General features: G+C 37.2%; 1 protein-coding gene across 1 annotated transcript in view; it reads right to left on the bottom strand.

The window, feature by feature from the left end:
• ETFA (electron transfer flavoprotein subunit alpha) overlaps positions 1–20,120 on the bottom strand; it is an 81,685-nt gene that overhangs the window by 38,485 nt on the left and 23,080 nt on the right. Inside the window, exons 6-9 of the mRNA XM_040257337.1 lie at positions 19,009–19,119; positions 18,268–18,369; positions 17,027–17,095; positions 12,955–13,037 (exon numbers count right to left, since the gene is read on the bottom strand). Of these exons, the coding sequence (XP_040113271.1) occupies positions 12,955–13,037; positions 17,027–17,095; positions 18,268–18,369; positions 19,009–19,119 (365 nt within the window). The remainder of the gene's footprint in view (positions 1–12,954; positions 13,038–17,026; positions 17,096–18,267; positions 18,370–19,008; positions 19,120–20,120) is intronic.

The raw sequence follows: 20,120 nt of genomic DNA, 5'->3' as shown, positions 1-20,120 counted from the left end.
ACAGACTCGATGGATATGAGTCTGAGTGAACTCCGGGAGATGGTGATGGACAGGGAGGCCTGGCATGCTGCAATTCATGGGGTCACAAAGAGTCGGACACGACTGAGAGATTGGACTGAACAAAGCTACAGTAATCAAAATAGTATGGTACTGACATAAAAATACAAGAGAACCAAGAAACATACCCATTCACACATGGTCCATTAATATATGACAAAGGAGCCAAGAATATACAACATGGAAAGGACAATCTCTTCAATAAATGGTGCGTGGAAGACTGGACTTGCTGTTGTTCTGTCACTGAGCTGTGTCCAACTCTTTGAGACCCCATGGACTACAGCACTCCAGGATCCTCAATCCTCCACTATGTCCTGGAGTTTACTCAATTTCATGTCCATTGAGTTGGCGATGTCATCACCTCAACCTCTGTCATCCCCTTCTCCTCCTGCCTTCCATCTTTCCCAGCAGTAGGGACTTTTCCTACGAGTCGGCTCTTCACATCAGGTGGCCAAAGTATTGGATCTTGAGCTTCAGCTTCAGCATCAGTCCTTCCAATGAACATTGCGGGTTGATTTTCTTTAGGATTCACTGGTTTGCTCTTCTTGCAGTCCAAGGAACTCTCAAGAGTCTTCTCCAGCACCACAGTTTGAAAGCATCATTTCTTTGGCGCTCAGACTTTATGGTCCAACTCTCACATCTGTACATGACTACTGGAAAAACCATAGCTTTGACTATACAGACCTTTGCTGGAAAAGTGATGTTTCTGTTTTTTAACATGCTGTCTAGGCCTGTCATGGCTTTTCTTCAAAAAGCAAAAAGGAGCAAGGGTCTTCTAATTTCATGGCTGCACTTCCCATCCACAGGGATTTTGAAGTCCAAGAAAATAAAATTTGTAACTGCTTCCACTTTTTTCCATCCTATTTGCCACGAAGTGATGGGACCAGATGCTATGATCTTAGTTTTTTGAATGTTGAGTTTCAAACCAGCCTTTTCACTCTTCTCTTTCACCCTTATTACAAGGCTCTTTAGTTCCTCTTCACTTTATGCCATCACAGAGGTATCATTGGCATATCTGAGGTGGTTGATATTTTCCCCAGCAATCTTGATTCCAGCCTGTGATTCATCCAGCCTGATATTTCGCATGATGTACTCTGCTTAAAGTTAAATAAACAGGGTGACAATATATAGCCTTGATGTACTCCTTTGCCAATTTTGAACCAGTCCAGTTCTACCTGTTGCTTTTTCACCTGCATACAGGTTTCTCAGGAGATGGATAAGGCAGTCTGGTACTCCCATCTCTTTAAGAATTTTCCACAGTTTGTTGTGATCCACACAGTCAAAGGCTTTAGCATAGCCAATGAAAGAGAAGTAGATGTTTTTCTGGAACTTGTTTACTTTTCTCCATGGTCCAGTGAATGTTGGTAATTTGATCTCTGGTTTCTCTGCCTTTTCTAAACCCAGGTTGTACATCTGGAAGTTCTCAGTTCACGAGCTGCTGAAGCCTAGCTTAAAGATTTTAAGCATAACCTTACTAGCAAGTAAGGAGAAGGAAATGGCAACCCACTCCAGTATTCTTGCCTGGAAAATCCTATGGACAGAGAAGCTCAGTGGGCTACAGTCCCTGGGGTTGCAAAAGTTGGACGCAACTGAGCACACACTTTTTATTTTTTTACTATGATGTGAAATGAGCACAACTGAATGGTCTCTAGCATTGCCCTTCTTTGGGAATAGAATGAAAACTGACCTTTTCTAATCCTGTGCTCACTGCTGAGTTTTCCAAATTTGCTGACATATTCAGTACAGCACTTTCACAGCATCACCTTTTAGGATCTGAAATAGTTCAACTGGAATTCTATTACCTGTGCTAGCTTTGTTCATAGTAATACTTCCTAAGATACACTTGACTTCACACTCCAGGATATCTGGCCCTAGATGAGTGACCACACCATCTTGGTTATCTGGGTCATTTAGTAACTATATTAATTTTTTTCTTAAATCTAGCTGTCTTTGTTTTGATTCAGTTTAGTACAGTTCAGTCGCTCAGTCATGTCCAACTCTTTGCGACCCCATGAATTGCAGCACGCCAGGCCTCCCTGTCCATCACCAACTCCTGGAGTTCATTCAGACTCACGTCCATCGAGTCTGTGATGCCATCCAGCCATCTCATCCTCTGTCATCCCCTTCTCCTCCTGCCCCCAATCCGTCCCAACATCAGCATCTTTTCCAATGAGTCAACTCTTCACATGAGGTGGCCAAAGTACTGGAGCTTTAGCTTTAGCATCATTCTTTCCAAAGAACACCCAGGACTGATCTTCTTCAGAACGGACTGGTTGGATCTCCTTGCAGTCCAAGGGACTCTCAAGAGTCTTCTCCAACACCACAGTTCAAAAGCATCAATTCTTCGGTGCTCAGCCTTCTTCACAGTCCAACTCTCACATCCATACATGACCACTGGAAAAACCATAGCCTTGACTAGACAGACATTTGTTGGCAAAGTAATGTCTCTGATTTTGAATATGCTGTCTAGGTTGGTCATAACTTTCCTTCCAAGGAGTAAGTGTCTTTTAATTTCATAGCTACAATCACCATCTGCAGTGATTTTGGAGCCCCCAAAAATAAAGTCTGACACTGTTTCCACTGTTTCCCCAACTATTTCCCATGAAGTGATGGGGCCAGATGCCATGATCTTCGTTTTCTGAATGTTGAGCTTTCAGCCAACTTCTTCACTCTCCTCTTTCTCTTTCATCAAGGGGCTTTAGTTCCTCTTCACTTTCTGCCATAAGGGTGGTGTCATCTGCATATCTGAGGTTATTGATATTTCTCCCGGCAATCTTGATTCCAGCTTGTGCTTCTTCCAGCCCAGCGTTTCTCATGATGTACTCTGCACAGAAGTGAAATAAGCAGGGTGACAATATACAGCCTTGACATACTCCTTTTTCTATTTGGAACCAGTCTGTTGTTCCATGTTCAGTTCTAACTGTTGCTTCCTGACCTGCATACAGGTTTCTCAAGAGGCAGGTCAGGTGGTCTGGTATGCCTATATCTTTCAGAATTTTCCACAGTTTATTGTGATCCACACAGTCAAAGGCTTTGGCATAGTCAATAAAGCAGAAATAGATGTTTTTCTGGAACTCTCTTGTTTTTTCCATGATCCAGCAGATGTTGGCAATTTGATCTCTGGTTCCTCTGCCTTTTCCAAAACCAGCTTGAACATCTGGAAGTTCGCAGTTCACATATTGCTGAAGCCTGGCTTGGAGAATTTTTATCATTACTTTACTGGCGTTTGCATTAAGTTATATCCAAATATAATTGACTATATAAGTTTAAGTTGTACAGTATAATGATTTGACTTACATACACCATGAAATGATTATCACAATACTTTAGTGAACATCTATCATCTCATGTAGATATACAATTAAATAGAAAAAAAATTTTTTAATAATAAAAATAGACCTACCATATGACCTGCAATCTCATTACTGGGCATATATCCAGAGTAAACCAAAATTCAACACACATGCACTCTGATGTTCTCTGCAGTACTATTTCCAATAACCAGGACATGGTAGCAACCTATATGCCCATCAACAGAGGAATAGATACAGAAGATGTCATACATATATACGATGGAATGTTACTCAGCCATAAAAAGGAATGAACTTGGGTCATTTGTAGAAATGTGGATGGACTTAACGACTGTCACACACAGTGAAGTAAGTTGGAAAGAAAAAAAAGTATCATATATTAACACATATATGTGGAATCTAGAAAAATATAGATGACCACATTTGCAAAGCAGAAGTAGAGACACAGACGTGGAAAATAAATATACGGATATCAGGCAGGAAAGTGGTGGTAGTGGGAGGGGTTGGGAGACTGATATTGACATATATACACTATTGAAAGTACGTCTAAAATAAATGACTAATGAGAACCTACCATATATAGCATGGGGAACTCTACTTGATGCTCTGTGGTTACCAAAATGGGAAAGAAACCCAAAAAGGAGGGGAATATGTGTGCATATTGCTGATTCACTTTGCTGTCCAGTAGAAATTAATACAACACTGCAAAGTAACTACACTCTAATAAAAATTAATAATTAATTAATTAATAAAATAACTTAATTTCAAATGAATAAACATTTAAAAAATTTCTCAAATGAATAAACATTTTAAAAATTTCTAAGTTTGTATCTCTAATACAATAAACATCACTGTCTATAAACCAAATAAACAAAAGCTCTTTGAGGGCCCTCAACAAATTTTAAAAGGAGTCCCAAGACAAAAAAAGTTGAGAACCATTGTACTACACACATAATGAAACAGGAAAATGTGAAAACTACAATCAAAGGATATCAACCCTGAAATAACCAAGAACTTGGAATTAGTACACAAGGATTTAAAAACAGCTATCACAAGTATGGTCAAAGATGTAAAGAAAGATACCTATAATGTTTGAACAGATAAGAAACCTCAGCAGAGAAATGAAACTATAAAAAGACCCAAATGAAAATCTAGAACTAAAAAAATACAAAATAAGAAATTTCCTAGCTAGGTTTAATAGCATATTAGAAATTATAGAAGAGCCCAGGGACAGGGTAGCGTGGTGGGCTGCTGTCTATGGGGTCGCACAGAGTCGGACGTGACTGAAGTGACTTAGTAGCAGCAGCAGTAATCTTGAAGGTAAGTCAATGAAAATTATTCAGTCTCAAGAACAGAGGGAAAAAAAGATGAAAAGGAATGAACAAAACTTAAACAATCTACAGAAGAATATAAAGATATCTAAAATATGAGCAACCGGAGTCCTAGAATAAAAGTAGAGGAAAAAAAGGTGGCTCAGTGTTCTATAAATGCTAAGTCAATAGGCCAAACCTAGACTGCCACCTGTTTCTGCATATAAAGTTTTAATGGAATACAACTCATTAGTTTATTTACAAGTCTATGGCTGCTCCTGCCCTGCAACAGCAGAGGTAAGTAGTTATGACAGACACGCTATGGCCAAAAAAACCAAAAATACTTGCTGTGTGATTGACAGACAGCTTGTTCTTCCTGATGTAGATCTTTTATATCCTAACTGGATTTTTTGGTCTAGTACTCCATCAATTATTGGTATAGTACCAAATACTATAGTATTTGGCATATATTAGGCATAGTACCAAAACCTCCAACTAGGATAATAAATTTGTTTATTCTTCACTTTAGTTGTCAGATTTTGCTTGATGTATTTTGAATTTCTGTTACTGGGTACTTACACATTCATGACTGTTCTGTCTTACTGATAAAATTGATTCTTTCTTCAATTTATGGCTCTCTTTATGTTTGGCAGTACTCACTGTCTTGAAGTTTGCTTTATCTGATATTAATAAAGACACCTCAGATTCCTTATGTTTACTATTGGTATGGGGTATCTTTTTCTGTCTAAATGTATTTCTTATGGGCAGCATACAGTTGAGTCTTGCTTTTTATACATCTGGCGATCTCTGCTTTTTGACTGGAATATTGAGTTCATTTATACTTTTCTCTCACTGCTTTTAAGAATTTCTTTTTATCAGTACTGAAGTGGATATACCTTATTTATGGGTTTTGAATATAATTATATCAACCATAAACACAGATGAAACAACTTGGCTTGTCTGCCAGAAAACAATTCTTGATTATAAGATTTCAGGTCTTCATTTTGTCTTCACTTAAAGTAATAAAAGGTGCTTGCTGATCATTAACTGGAAAAAGCTATAAAGTCAGTGAATCTGGAAACTAAAATTTATGACACAAAGAAGGCCAAGAGGCACAGGAAAAAATGCTCAACATCATTAATTATTAGGGAAATGCATATCGAAACTATAATGAGGTATCACCTCACACCAGTCAGAATAGCCATCATTAAAAATTCTACAAACAATAAATGGTGGAGAGGGTATAAAAAAAAGGGAACCCTCCTACACTATTGATGGGAATATAAATTGGAACAGCCACTACACATTCTTTAAAAAATAAAACTAGATCTACCACATGATCCAGCAAGCACACTCCTGAGCATATATCTGGAGGAAACCAATATTCTGAAAGATACAGGCCTCCCAATGTTCACTGCAGCCCTATTTATAATAGTCAAGACATGGGAGCAACCTAACGTCCAACAGCAGAGGAACGGATAAAGAAGATGTGGTACACATAAGGAATGGAATATTGCGTGCATGCTCAGTCATGTCCAATACCCTTGGAACCCCACAGACTGTAGCCCGCCAGGCCTCTATCCGTGAAATTTTCCAGGCAAGAATACTGCAGTGGGTTGGCATTTGCTACTCCAGCGAATCTTCCCAATCCAAGGATTGGACCCGGGTCTCCTGCATCTCTCACTGACCACCTGGGAAGCCCTACAGTGGAGTATTACTCAGGTCATTAAAAGGAATGAAACAATACCATTTGCAACGTGGATAGATTATCATACTAAGCAAAGTTAAGTCAGAAAGAGAAAGACAATTATGGTGTGATATTTCTTATATGTGGAATCTGAAAAATCATACAAATGAACATATCTATGAAACAAAAATGGACTCACAGACATAGAGAACAGATTCGTGGTGCCAAGGGACAAGGGGTCCGAGGGAGGGAAAGACTGAGAGTCCGGGGTTAGCAGATGCAAACTGTCATAGGATGGATAAGCAACAAAGGCCTGTTCTATAGCACAGGCAACTATACTCAACATCCTGTGATAACCTATGATGCAAAAGAATATGAAAGAGTAAAGTAAGGCAGACAGAGAAAGACAAATATCATAGGATGTTACATACATTCAGAACCTTAGAAAAAAAAAGGTACAAATGTACTTATTTATAAAACAGAAAGACTCATGGACTTAAGGGAGCAAACTTATTGTTATCAGGGGGAGAGGGTGGTGGGGAGGGACAGATTAGAAGTGACATATATACACTGATATATTTAAAACAGATTACCCAGGGATCTACTGTAAAGCACAGGGAACTCTGCTCAATACTCTGTAAGAACCTTAATAAGAAAAGACTTTGAAAAAGAAAAGTTTCAACAGGGAATGCAGCAGAGAGATCTGATGTTGGTTAAATTATGCACTCTTTCCAATTAATTGGCTCTCCCTCCAAAGCAAATGTCCTAAAAATAAAATGACTTCTTTTTTGAAAAAAAAAAAAGATTTTTTCTTTTAATCATTCTTTAAGCAATCTGACTGTAACATGCCCTGTAATTTTCTTCCTGTTTCCTATTCTTGGTGTTTGCTGAGCATCTGAGATCTGAGTTTTTCTCCTCCAATTACACACACAATAGACCTCCTAAAGTTGTCCCACAGTTCATCAAAGCTTTGTCCATTTTTTCCTGTTTTCAAACTTTTCTGTTTCATCTGGGACATATCTCTGCTGCCATATTTTTAAGTATTCCTGCAGTGTCTAATAGCAGGATATACATTCTCTTCAGGTGTACAAGGTATATTCACCACAACACAGCATCTGTCAGGTCATGAAATAAGATTCAATGAATTTTAATACTGAAAAATTTATATCTTTAACATTTACATTTTATAAAGCAAAATACAAAATTAATGAAGTAAAGTTCTATCTTAAATGCAAGGTAAATCCAAAGTAAGCAGAAGGAAGGAAATTAAGAACAAAAATCAATAAAAAGAAAACAATGAGAAAAATTAACAAAGTTAAGAATTGGTTCATTTTTGGTGTAGCTGCTCCAGAAAACAGTTCCTCAAAAGGTTAAACATAAAGTTATCATATGAACCAGCAAGTCTACTCCTGTGTATCAAAGAGAAATGAAAGCATACGGCCACACAAGAGAAATGAAAGCATATATCCACACAAAAACCTGTATATGAATATCTCTATCTGGATTATTCATAACAGCCAAAAAGTAAACAGCCCAAATTTCTATCAGATGATGAATGAATACATAAAATGTGGCATATCCATATAATGGAATACTATATGGCAATAAAAAGGAATATTATAATATGAATAAATGAAAACATTATGCTATTTTTTTAAGCCATAAAAGACCATATATTTTATGATTCCCCTTACATAAATGTCCAGAATAGGTAAATCTATATAGACAGAAAGAGCTTCCCTGGTGGCTCAGACAGGTAAAGAATCCACCTGCACCGCAGGAGACCCAGGTTCTATCCCTGAGTTGGGCAGATCCCCTGGAGAGGGAAATGGCAACCCACTCCAGTATTCTTGCCTGGGAAATCCCATGAACAGAGGAGCCTGGTGGGCTACAGTCCACAGAGTCACAAAGAATCAAACACAATCGATTGCCTAGGATTGGGGAGCTGGAAAGAAAATAGGTGTGCAGTCTCTTCTGGAGGTGATGAAAATGTAGTAAAACTGACAGGTGATGTTTATACAATTCTGTAAATAAACTAAAAGTCACTGAATTAAATAGTTAACTAGATAAACTGTATGGTAAATGAGTTGTAACTCAATAAACTTGTTATTTTAGAAAGATAAATCATTAGAAATGTTTAATATTATAAATTCCTCACTGGACTGATGTAGGAAAGGGAAACAAAAAAAAAAAAAAAACAGAAGACACAAACAGCAAAATTTAGAAGGAGCTGTCACACCAGATTTTACAAACAATGAAAGGAAACAGGGCAAGATTATAAACAACTTTATCCAATATATTTGATAACTTAAGAGAACTGAACCAATTCCTTTAAATATATCACTTAGCAAAACAGACCCGAAACAAAATAGAAAATCTGAATAGCCCTAAATCTATTAAAGTAACTGAGTTAACTGTCAAATGCTCCAACAAAGAAAACTCAAAGCTCAGATGGCTTCAGCGGTGAGTTCTATCAAACATTTAAGAAAGACATAAACACAAACCAATCTTACACAAACTCATTCAAAAAATACACCAGAAGAGAATATCTTTAAACTTATTTCATGAAGGCAGCATAATGCCAATACCAAAATTAGACAAAGATATTGGGGATGAGGAGGAAAATTACAGATTATTTTGATAAAGACAGACCCCAGACTCCTTAACAAAGCATCAGTCAATGAAAGCCAGCAATATATTAAAAGGGTTGTATATCATGATCAAGTAGGATTTATCACAACAACTCAAGGTGGTTTAACATTTAAAAACAAAGCAATGTATTATTATGAATACGTAAGTCTGTGTATCTGCCTACACATACATACCTACACACACTCCCTAACTTTTTTCACTGAGGTGTCCTGAGAACAGCAATATCCGAACAGCAACAGGCACAATTAATATTCAGATGTCAGCTTCATACTATTCTTTCACTAAAAGGAACCAGGACTCCCTGGAGAAAAGGTTGATGCCAGGGCTGGGATAGCAAAGGTACAAAAAGCCTAGAACATCTTATTCTATCAGTAAGTAAGGCCCCAAAGAATGATGGGAACATGTTAAGACACAAAAGCCCCCAGAAGGGCTTCTCACTGGCCAAATGCGGAACAATTTGTACATCAACAAAAATAATAACAACAGATTTTCACCCATTGAACATAATAGGGACAATAAGTCCTATTATAAATAAATATTCAATGTTCGCTTATAAGAAAATAAATGTAAATGAATAAATTCAAAGTTTGAGAACTGGAATATTCACATCATTTCAAAGTGCCTCCTTATAAAAGATTTATTCATTACAAAGGGAAAAACAGCTTTACAATGGAGAAGTTTGACAAATATCACCTTAATCAAACAGTCAAAGTGAAAACCTAATAAGACACAATGAAACTGTGTACCACTTGATAGGATGAAATATTACTTTTGGGATGTTCCTGTCAAAGACGCATATATAATCTAAACTGAACGGTGAGGAGACAACAGACAAACCCAAAATAAGGGACATTCTACTCTACAAAATAGCTGTCCTATAATTTTCAAAAGCGTCAAGGTTTATGAAAGTCAAAATAAGACAGGAACTGTTTGAGATGGAAGGACACACGACAACCATATGCAACATTTGATTGCAAATTACAACCCTTTGCTATACATATAGGACATTAGTGGGACACCAGGCAAAACCTGAACAGGGCCTGATGATCACCGGGTGTTAATGTACGGGTGCCAATGTCCTGATTTTAAAAGTTGTATTGTGGTTTTATAGGAGAATGTCCCACATATTTGGAAATGATGGAGAATCATATCAGCAACTTACTCTCAAACAGTCCACAAAAATAAAGGTTTTTACTTTGTACTTGAAAGTTTTCTGTAAACTTGAAATCAGCTCAGAAAAGATTTAGAGTCTTAAAAGAAAAATATACACAAATACACACAGACAAATAATACACACAGAGACAGACACACACACACACACACACTGAAGTCTAACTCAGAGTTAATGAGCCAGAATCTCCAGGGAATACAGGATTCATGTTAAAGAAAGTCTTCAAAGACTTTGAAGTGAAGTGAAGTGAAGTTGTTCAGTCATGTCCGACTCTTTGCGACCCCATGGGCTGTAGCCTACCAGGCTCCTCCATCCATGGACTTTTCCAGGCAAGAGTACTAGAGTGGGTTGCCATTTCTTTCTCCAGGGGATCTTCCTGACCCAGGGATAGAACCCAGGTCTCCCACATTGCAGGCAGATGCTTTGCCATCTGAGCCACCAGGGAAGCCCATCAAAGACTTTCAGTTCAGTTCAGTTCAGTTGCTCAGTCGTGTCTGACTCTTTGCGACCCCATGAATCACAGCACACCAGGCCTCCCTGTCCATCACCATCTCCCGGAGTTCACTCAGATTCATGTCCATCGAGTCAGTGATGCCATCCAGCCATCTCATCCTCTGTCATCCCCTTCTCTTCCTGCCCCCAATCCCTCCCAGCATCAGAATCTTTTCCAATGAGTCAACTCTTCACATGAGGTGGCCAAAGTACTGGAGTTTCAGCTTTAGCATCATTCCTTCCAAAGAAATCCCAGGGTTGATCTCCTTCAGAATGGACTGGTTGGATCTCCTTGCAGTCCAAGGGACTCTCAAGAGTCTTCTCCAACACTACAGTTCAAAAGCATCAATTCTTCGGCGCTCAGCCTTCTTCACAGTCCAACTCTCACATCCATACATGACCACTGGGAAAACCACAGCCTTAACTAGACGGACCTTTGTTGGCAAAGTAATGTCTCTGATTTTGAATATGCTATCTAGGTTGGTCATAACTTTTCTTCAAGGAGTAAGCGTCTTTTAATTTCATGGCTGCAGTCACCATCTGCAGTGATTTTGGAGCCCCCCAAAATAAAGTCTGACACTGTTTCCACTGTTTCCCCATCTATTTCCCATGAAGTGATGAGACCGGATGCCATGATCTTCGTTTTCTGAATGTTGAGCTTTAAGCCAACTTTTTCACTCTCCTCTTTCACTTTCATCAAGAGGCTTTTTAGTTCCTCTTCACTTTTCTGCCACAAGGGTGGTGTCATCTGCATATCTGAGACTTCATATCTGCATATTAAAGACTTTAATATGTTTTAAATGCCTTATGAAAAACTTTTAGTAATCCTACAGTCATGACAGTGATGTTGAAGAAAGCTGACTGCATGACATTCATCTGCAATACAAGGAAGGATGCCACTGTCCTTTTCTTTCATTCTGCCATGCTGCTTAATAACAAGTGTATTGTTCCTGAAAAGTCAATGTAAATGAAAGCCTGTCTCCCACCATACTTTGCTGTAGAAGATTATTGATTAGAAAGGTTGTGGGCTTCATCTTTGGTAAATAAATTCAAATCTAAAGATGTTTATTCATGTAAACTAGGACAAACAAGATTTCCAAAAAATACCTATTTGCCATTCCTCATTAAACGTCAGGGAAGGTTTGAATTTATCTGCTCAATAAATGTTCTCACAGCCTGACAAATGTGGAATCACAAGCAAACAGGTCACATGGTTTTTCTAACTTTGTTTACAGTTCTAGTACACATTTTAGATTCTGAGATCTTATCTGAGTTCAAATAAGCTGAATAACACAAAAAGCATTAACAACCATCAATAATTAGATCTTATAAAAATAAAAATTTCTGCTCTTCAAAAGAAAATGAATAAAGAAGCAATAAAAAGACAAAGAACCCAATTTTAAAATGGGCAAAAGATTGAACTCTCTTCAAAACAAACTTCAAAGACAAGACTTAAATTTTTTTATTATTTTGAAATTTTAAACAAACATCTGATGAGATATGAGATTTTTTAATAGATATGACTTAATATCTTGTTTTGAAATACATTAAAAGTACATTTTGAAATATATTTAAAAACTCATTTTCCTCCACACAATAAAGATTTAAGCTGGCTAAGAATTCTACCCACTGAAAACTTGTATCATCTAAGAAACGTGAACAATCATTCGATATTGTTAGTACTTCAACTTTGAAACCAATATATTCCTAAGTTTTGAATAGTTTTAATTGAAGAATAATCTAATATGGATCAGAATGGAATCAGAATTCCTGAATTTACAGAATTTACTGAATTTCATGCAACTAGACATAATATAGAAGTAAACTAGGTGTTCAGGAAGATGTCAGACTACAGCTGTCAATTCACAGCTCCTGATTTTGAAAGTCTGTGTTCATTAATAGAGATTCATCAGTTTTATGTACAGATTTTATAATACATACGCACTATGGTAAATAAATGCTAAGATGAACTTATAAAATCTATATAATAAAATGATGCTTCTCTCAATTTCATATTTAGTGTTGTGACATAAATTTGACAAAGTATTCTATTGCTTTAAAAACTTTGAAAAACACTGCTGGATTTAATACCTGCTATACTTTTTACTGAGGCCAAGAAATCCATAGGCCTGTGAGGACACATTCACCAGGATAAAGGATAACTGCTTAGGTACACTGAATAGGTCATCACTTCAATGAGATGATTGTTCCACAAATATATATAGTTCTTATCACCACAGAATTTTGCATGGCATATTTTACTGCAATACTTACTGGTGCCACTATTTTTCCTGTCTGTCCAACTTGCAAGTCATTGGGAACAAAGCCAGCATCAACAGCAGCACGAGAAGCACCAACTAAGAAAAAAAATAATTGTCATTTTTAAAGCTCTATTATTCAATTTGTTGGAGGCATTCACTGCTAATGGTTTTTTTTTTAATTTTTATTTTTGCTTTATTATACTTTACAATACTGTATTGGTTTTGCCATACATTGACATGAATCCACCATGGGTGTACATGAGTTCCCACCCCCTCCCACCTCCCACCCCATATCATCTCTCTGGATCATCCCCGTGCACCAGGCCCAAGCATCCTGTATCCTGCATCAAACACAGACTGGCGATTCGTTTCTTACATGCTAGTATACATGTTTCAATGCCATTCTCCCAAATCATCCCACCCTCTCCCTCTCCCTCAGAGTCCAAAAGTCCGCTCTACATATCTGTGTCTCTTTTGCTGTCTCGCATACGGGGTCATCATTACCATCTTTCTAAATTCCATATATATGTGTTAGTATACTGTATTGGTGTTTTTCTTTCTGGCTTACTTCACTCTGTATAATCGGCTCTAGTTTCATCCGCCTCATTAGAACTGATTCAAATGTATTCTTTTTAATGGTTTTTAAAAATTAAAAAAAAAAAGACATTTTTTTTACCCTCTCCAATCCTCTCCAGCAGATGCTGCTTTGTTTGCCACCATCCGCATACCACTGGGGCCTCAAGGTGGTACTCGGCCCTCACTGCCACTCTCAAAAAGTTTTCCCTCTTTTCTCCTTAAAGCCTTCAATTTTGAATCTCATGTCATCAGATAATGTCACTCGTATATTGCTTGTGTCATCTATTAACCAGCAGGTCAATTCCCTTCATCTCTCTAGGATTTTTAGCTTCTAGGTCTTTGTTACTCTCTCCAATACTAGTCTTATCTTAATTCTTGAAGACTTTGACATCCTGTCTACTCAATTCTTTGAGCAATTCTTCAGTCATCTTACCTTTCATGCTACCTCAGCCACACCCATGGTCATATCCTCAATCTGTCCACTGCCAATATCATCAACAATCTCGATTTCCAAAATCTCTCTGTGACTTCCCCATTCCAGCTGACCCTTTTAGTCCCTTACTCCAACAACCCTCTGACCCCCCTGAGGTCTGTAATTCTTTCCACTGTCCCTCTCTTCCCCTTATGTTCTCTCTTCTTTCTTTACCCAGTTCAGTTTCTATTATCAATGGCTCTAAGCACTCCTTTGCATATGCCTTCAATTTCCTTGCCCTCCTCTTATATCATCTGATTTCCAGATGGTGGAAAACCTCCATCTCTGGTTACTGACTAAGCAATCTTTCTCCCCTTTGCATACCTGTCCTGTTCAGCATGACTGGAGAAAAACCCCAATATTCAGCCATGTTAACTGTTTTGTACTTTAAATAAATAGGCCTTACTTCTCTCAGACTGTCCTACATTGTAATTTTGTATCTTTCCTCTCTCTTCAAACTTTCAATATTCTTTTAATATTCCGCTTCCAATTTCACTATAAAACTGAAACCTGCTCCAACTAACATGTTCACTCATCAATTGTGTTCATATTCTCTCCCACCGACTCAAGAACATCACTCCAATAACTCTCCTCTCATGTATGATTAACCTTTCCCTCTTAACTGGAGCATTCCCATCGGCATATAAAGCATGCTATTATCTTCTAATCTTTAAAAAGTTTCTCTATTGGTCCTGCTTCCCCTCTAGCTACTGTCTATTTCTCTGCTCTACCATATGGTTAGAAGCCTCTAAAGAGTCATTTGCATTCATGTCTCCATTGCCAGGCCTCCCATTCTACTTCTAAAAACTTTTTAATTAAAATATGACACGCATACAAGAAATGCACACAAATCACAATTGAACTCAGCTCATGATCAGCTTCGAGGGCTGATCATGCAGTGACTACAACCATGTAACTACTTTTAAACACTCCAATCAGGTTTTTGCCCCCACTAGCACCACTACTAAAACTGCTCAAAGTCACTAATGACCTTTACGTGGCTGATCAATGAGGCACTTTTCAGTCCTCATCTTCCCTGACCCATGGGCAGCATTTGACACAGGTGATCATGCTTTCCCTTACTGAGCCACTTCACTTAGATTCCAGAACACCACACTCTCCATCCTGGTTTTCCTGCCTTACTTTTCCGTTTGTCTTTGGTCTTCATTCTCCTCTTCTCCCCTACTTCTTAATCTTGCAGCATCTAAGGGCTTAGTCCTAGGAGACTTCTTTTACATCTACACTCTTGGTGAATTCATCCAGTCTCACAGTGTCAAATACCATCTAAATTTGCAATTGATTCCCAAATTTCTATCTCCAGTCCAAACTTTCAAACTCCACATTCCTATACCAACTGCTTAACTGACAACTCTATTACAGTGTCTGTTATTAGACATCTCAAAACTTAGTATCATTCCTTGCTATCCACAAGGGATTAGTTTCAGAACCCTTCCAAGGACACCAAAATCCAAGGATGCTCAAATCCCTCATAAAATGGAACAGTATTTGCATACAACCTACACACACCCTTCTGTGTGCAGGCATACCTCAGAGATACTGGTGGTTCAGTTTCAAACCACCACAATAAAGCAAGTTATGTGGATTATTTTTTGGTTTCCCAGTGCATTCATTGTTGTTTAGTCACTAAGTCATGTCTGACTCTTTTTGCGACCCCATGGACTATAGCCTGCCAGGCTCCTCTGTCCATGGGATTCTCCAGGCAAGAGTACTGGAGTGGGTTGCCATTATCTCCTCAGGGGATCTTCCTGACCCAGGGAACAAACCCACATCTGCATCTCCTGCACTGGCAGGTGGACTCTTCTACCACTGAGTCACCTGGGAAGCCCCTAACATACTATTTTATTATTTAGTAATTTACTATGTTTACTGTCTGTGGTAAGCAGCAAAATGGCCCCTCCAAAGATATATTCACGTCCTAGTTCCCAGAACTTGTGAATATTACCTGTGTGGCAGCAGATATGATATAAAGTTAAGGATCTTGGGAGAAGGCACTTATCCTGGATTATCTAGGTGATTTTTAAATGTCATCACATATATCCCTGATAAGAGGGATGTAGAGGAAGACATGATACAGATAAAGAGGAGAAGGTGATACGAAGACAGTGGCAGAACCTGGAGTGACGTGGCTGCAAGCCCAGGAATGCCAAGGCAGCCTCTGGTAACTGGAAACGTATTCACTCCCCAGTAGGAGCGTGGCTCTGCCAACACCTTGATTTCAACGTGCTTCTGGCCTCTAGAACTTTGAATCATTTTGCTCATTTTATTCATCGTTTTTTGCCTAGCTCCTTTAAATAGTGCCTGCCATATAGCAGACACTCAATAAATATTTATTCAGTGAATGAATAAATGAAATATCCTCAGTCAAATACCATCATCTGATTATAAAGAGTCAAGATTACGTCTTTATTCAGACAAAGCCATAACTATTTCTATGGGTACATATATTAGGTAATATAAAGCATAAAAGCCAGAAAGTTATACATGAAACTCTCAAAAAGGGGAGAACAAACTAGACATTAAAAATACACTCATTAATAGCTGTATAATTAAAAACTAAAATATTTTTAATGTTCCGATTTTTTTCAAAAACCATCATTCCATTCTTAATATACTTTTAATAACAAGATCTATCTTTCCTATAAATTTTTTAAATGTTAATTTCTATTTGTATGAGAGATTTACGTTGGACCAGCAATAAAGAGAAAAACAAGGGCATTCCTGAATCTGAAGTAGGCAATGAAGTGGACATTTAATTTTTTTATAATGGAAAAAACTACTAAAATTTGGCAAATGGTAAGAGTACCATATAAATAATAAAAAACAAGGACAACTTTTCCTCACTGAAGGCAACACCATTTACATGGAGATTAAGAAAAACTGTTTCAGACAGAAAAGTTGAAAACCAGAGAAAGCAAAGAATCTGCAGCTTTGAGTGACTTATATACAAATGAAATAATGAAACAAAAATATTTCCAATGAAATGGGAATATTTTTCTAGTAAGGAAAATAAACTTACCTGCAGCATGTAGTTGATCTGCCAGATCATACAACAACTTAAAGTTCTCTCCACTCTTCAAACCCCGACCTCATTTAAGAAGATTAAAAAAAAAAAAAAAAAGAATTAACCAAATATAAACTCCATTCTGTAAAAATTATGAAATTCATATACATGAGTGAATCTTCATATTATACAACTGCCATCCTCTCTATAAAGCCTTTCCTAAGTTCTCCAGTGATACTCTTGTACTTTTCCAATAAAACATTCAACACTAGTATAATTCTGTAATTAACTAACTGGTTAACTACTAGTACAATTAGTCTTTAAAATCAGTCTTCCCCACTAGAACAAAAACTCTTTAAATACAAGATTCATACCTATCTTGGTCACTGCTATATTTAGCAATACTTAACTGAACAACTGAAAGAAGATATTCCACTAGTCTAAACTCCTTAAGAGCAAGAATAATCCATTTTTTCCTCTTTATTTCTCCAGCACTTTGCAATGGGCCTGGCAGAGAACATATACCTAATAAACATTTATTGAAAAAAATAAGTGAATAAACTAGTCAGATATGCCTTTCTGAAACATAAATTATTTCCTCTCAATGCCACTTGCAATAAGAGGTTGTTTGGAAGCTTAATTATTTCATCTGATGTTTAGTTTGGAAAGATTTTTCAATCATAGCAGTCACTGTTTTAAAAAGTCAGCAGGCTATGAAATATGGGTCTTTTTGTTTGTTTCTTGGGGTTTTTTGTTTGTTTTGTTTTTAAATAAGAAGGATGATATACAAAAAGAAGCAAGTCCTATGCAATATTAACAGTTTTCATATTAAATGTGAAAAAAACTTCGAAAGAATTATCCATAGAGACTTGGACTGTGCTGCAAGACTTTTAAAACAGAGCAAAGGGTCACACAACACAGCCTTGAGATTCCAACCAGTCCTTTCTTTGCTTCAGAAGTTAACCATACTCTTCAGAATAACACAGGAGTCAGTCAAAATGACAGATACCAAGTTGCAAAGCTATGGAGTTGAGATTTGTACCATGCTCCCCCTGGTGCCAATAAAACAGATTTGCAACAGAAATCCAAACTATTAAACTAAAGATTTCATTTTCCTAATAGGTAAAATGGGACTAATACTCACAACTTAGTTCTTACATTTGAAAAAACATCTGTGCTCCATTAAAATTAAGTATTAATAAAAGCAAAGTATTTTAAGTTTACATCATTTTTTAAAATTACAATATTTGACTTACCACCAGACACCACCACTTTGGCACCTGTGAGCTCTGGTCGATCGCTTTTTGTTAATTTCTGGTCAAGCCATTCTGATATTCCCACTGGGGAAGTACTTGATGCTGTGTATATTGATATATAACAAAACAAACTATGAATTCAAGTACTATAGTGAAAATAATTTTTTAAGAGAAATACACAAAGAATTAATCACAGGAAATTTAATTTTGTTAGTGTGATTTCTTATTTTTCGCTACTAATTTCATTCTCTCTGATTTTTGGAAAGACTTAAAGGGACTGGATTCCAGCCTTCACCGTATTAGCTATATGACTTTTGAGAAGTCATTTAATTCTCTGAGTCTACCTATAAGACTGAATAACTCTTTCTTTATGGGGTTTAATAAGATACTATATATATTAAAGTGTTAACACCTTCCATAAGTTTACTATTATTACAGTCTTTCATTATATTGAAGCTCTTTTATAATAAACAATGAGAGGAGAGTAAAAAATCCTTACATCAATATAACAAATTAATCTTAATACACCCCACCCCTACCCCTTTGATATATACCAAACTATCACAGTACAAAAAAATAATATAAATATTTCTTACTTTTGGATAAACTTGGGAATATCATTTATTTAGATGGAGCTCTCAAACACCCTGCATTAGAGATTTAACTAGAAGCAATCTCTTATTCTAATATAATGTCTGAACCAAAAATAAGAAACTAAAACAAATACAAATGAACACTCACCCTTTTCTGAACTGGCACTACCTCCACTTGTTGCTGCAGCTTCAAAAGACGTTCCTCGGACAGAAAATACCTTCACTTTCTCATCACACTTCACTGTACATATAGCATTTCCTGAAATACACATTTATTTTTAAAAACAACCATGAAAGGCAAAAAAATCCCCCAAGTATTCCTTTGAGGTTCAGAATTTATTCCACAAAGATAAGGAAAAAATAACCGTAGACCAGTTAGTTTTTTTCTACCTTTACTAAATATAGGAAAAGGACTATAACATTGAAGAAACGTATCAGTGGCACTCTATGTAACTTTGGATGTCTTTAAAAATAGAACAAGTGCTGACCTGCATGGAAGAGACAAACTGGAAAAGGCTGTCACACTAATCAGGTACATTGTTCCTAAAAGGAATATAAACAAAAGCTTTCTTCTCCAAAACAACATGATCAGTAACTTAACAACATGAGCTGCAATAACTTAATAAAGACAAATCTACTATGCCTGCTAAGGGAAGAAAATAAGTGAAAACACGGTAGGGGCATAAAGGACGGGAAGTGTGTGCACCCAGATTTTTAAAGGATTTGAGACATTTTTTATGGATTAGCAATTACATTAAGAGTGACCTAAACTATAACCAAATACTTCCCTTTAAACACTACTAAAGATGAGAGGTTTGATTTGAGTTCAATCAGAAAGATCAAAGAGTTCATTGCCTTCTCCAGCCCCACCAGAGACCAGTGTGCTTAGCAAAAGATCAATTGACTAAAAAGACACTGAACTGAATTTCTTTTTTTTTTTTTAATTTTAATTGGAGGTTAATTACTTTACAATATTGTATTGGTTTTGCCATACATCAACATGAATCCACCACAGGTATACACGTGTTCCCCATCCCGAACCCCCCTCCCACCTCCCTCCCCATACCATCCCTCTGGGTCGTCCCAGTGCACCAGCCCCAAGCATCCAGTATCCTGCACTGAACCTGGGCTGGTGACTCGTTTTATATATGATATTATACATGTTTCAATGCCATTCTCCCAAATCATCCCACCCTCTCCCTCTCCCACAGAGTCCAAAAGCCTGTTCTATATATCCGTGTCCCTTTTGCTGTCTTGAAT

The sequence above is a fragment of the Oryx dammah genome, unplaced genomic scaffold (assembly GCF_014754425.2).
Source record: "Oryx dammah isolate SB20612 unplaced genomic scaffold, SCBI_Odam_1.1 HiC_scaffold_16, whole genome shotgun sequence".
Classification (NCBI taxonomy): domain Eukaryota; kingdom Metazoa; phylum Chordata; class Mammalia; order Artiodactyla; family Bovidae; genus Oryx; species Oryx dammah.
The sequence above is the reverse complement of the archived record's forward strand: the minus strand, read 5'-3'. Positions and strand labels throughout refer to the sequence as shown.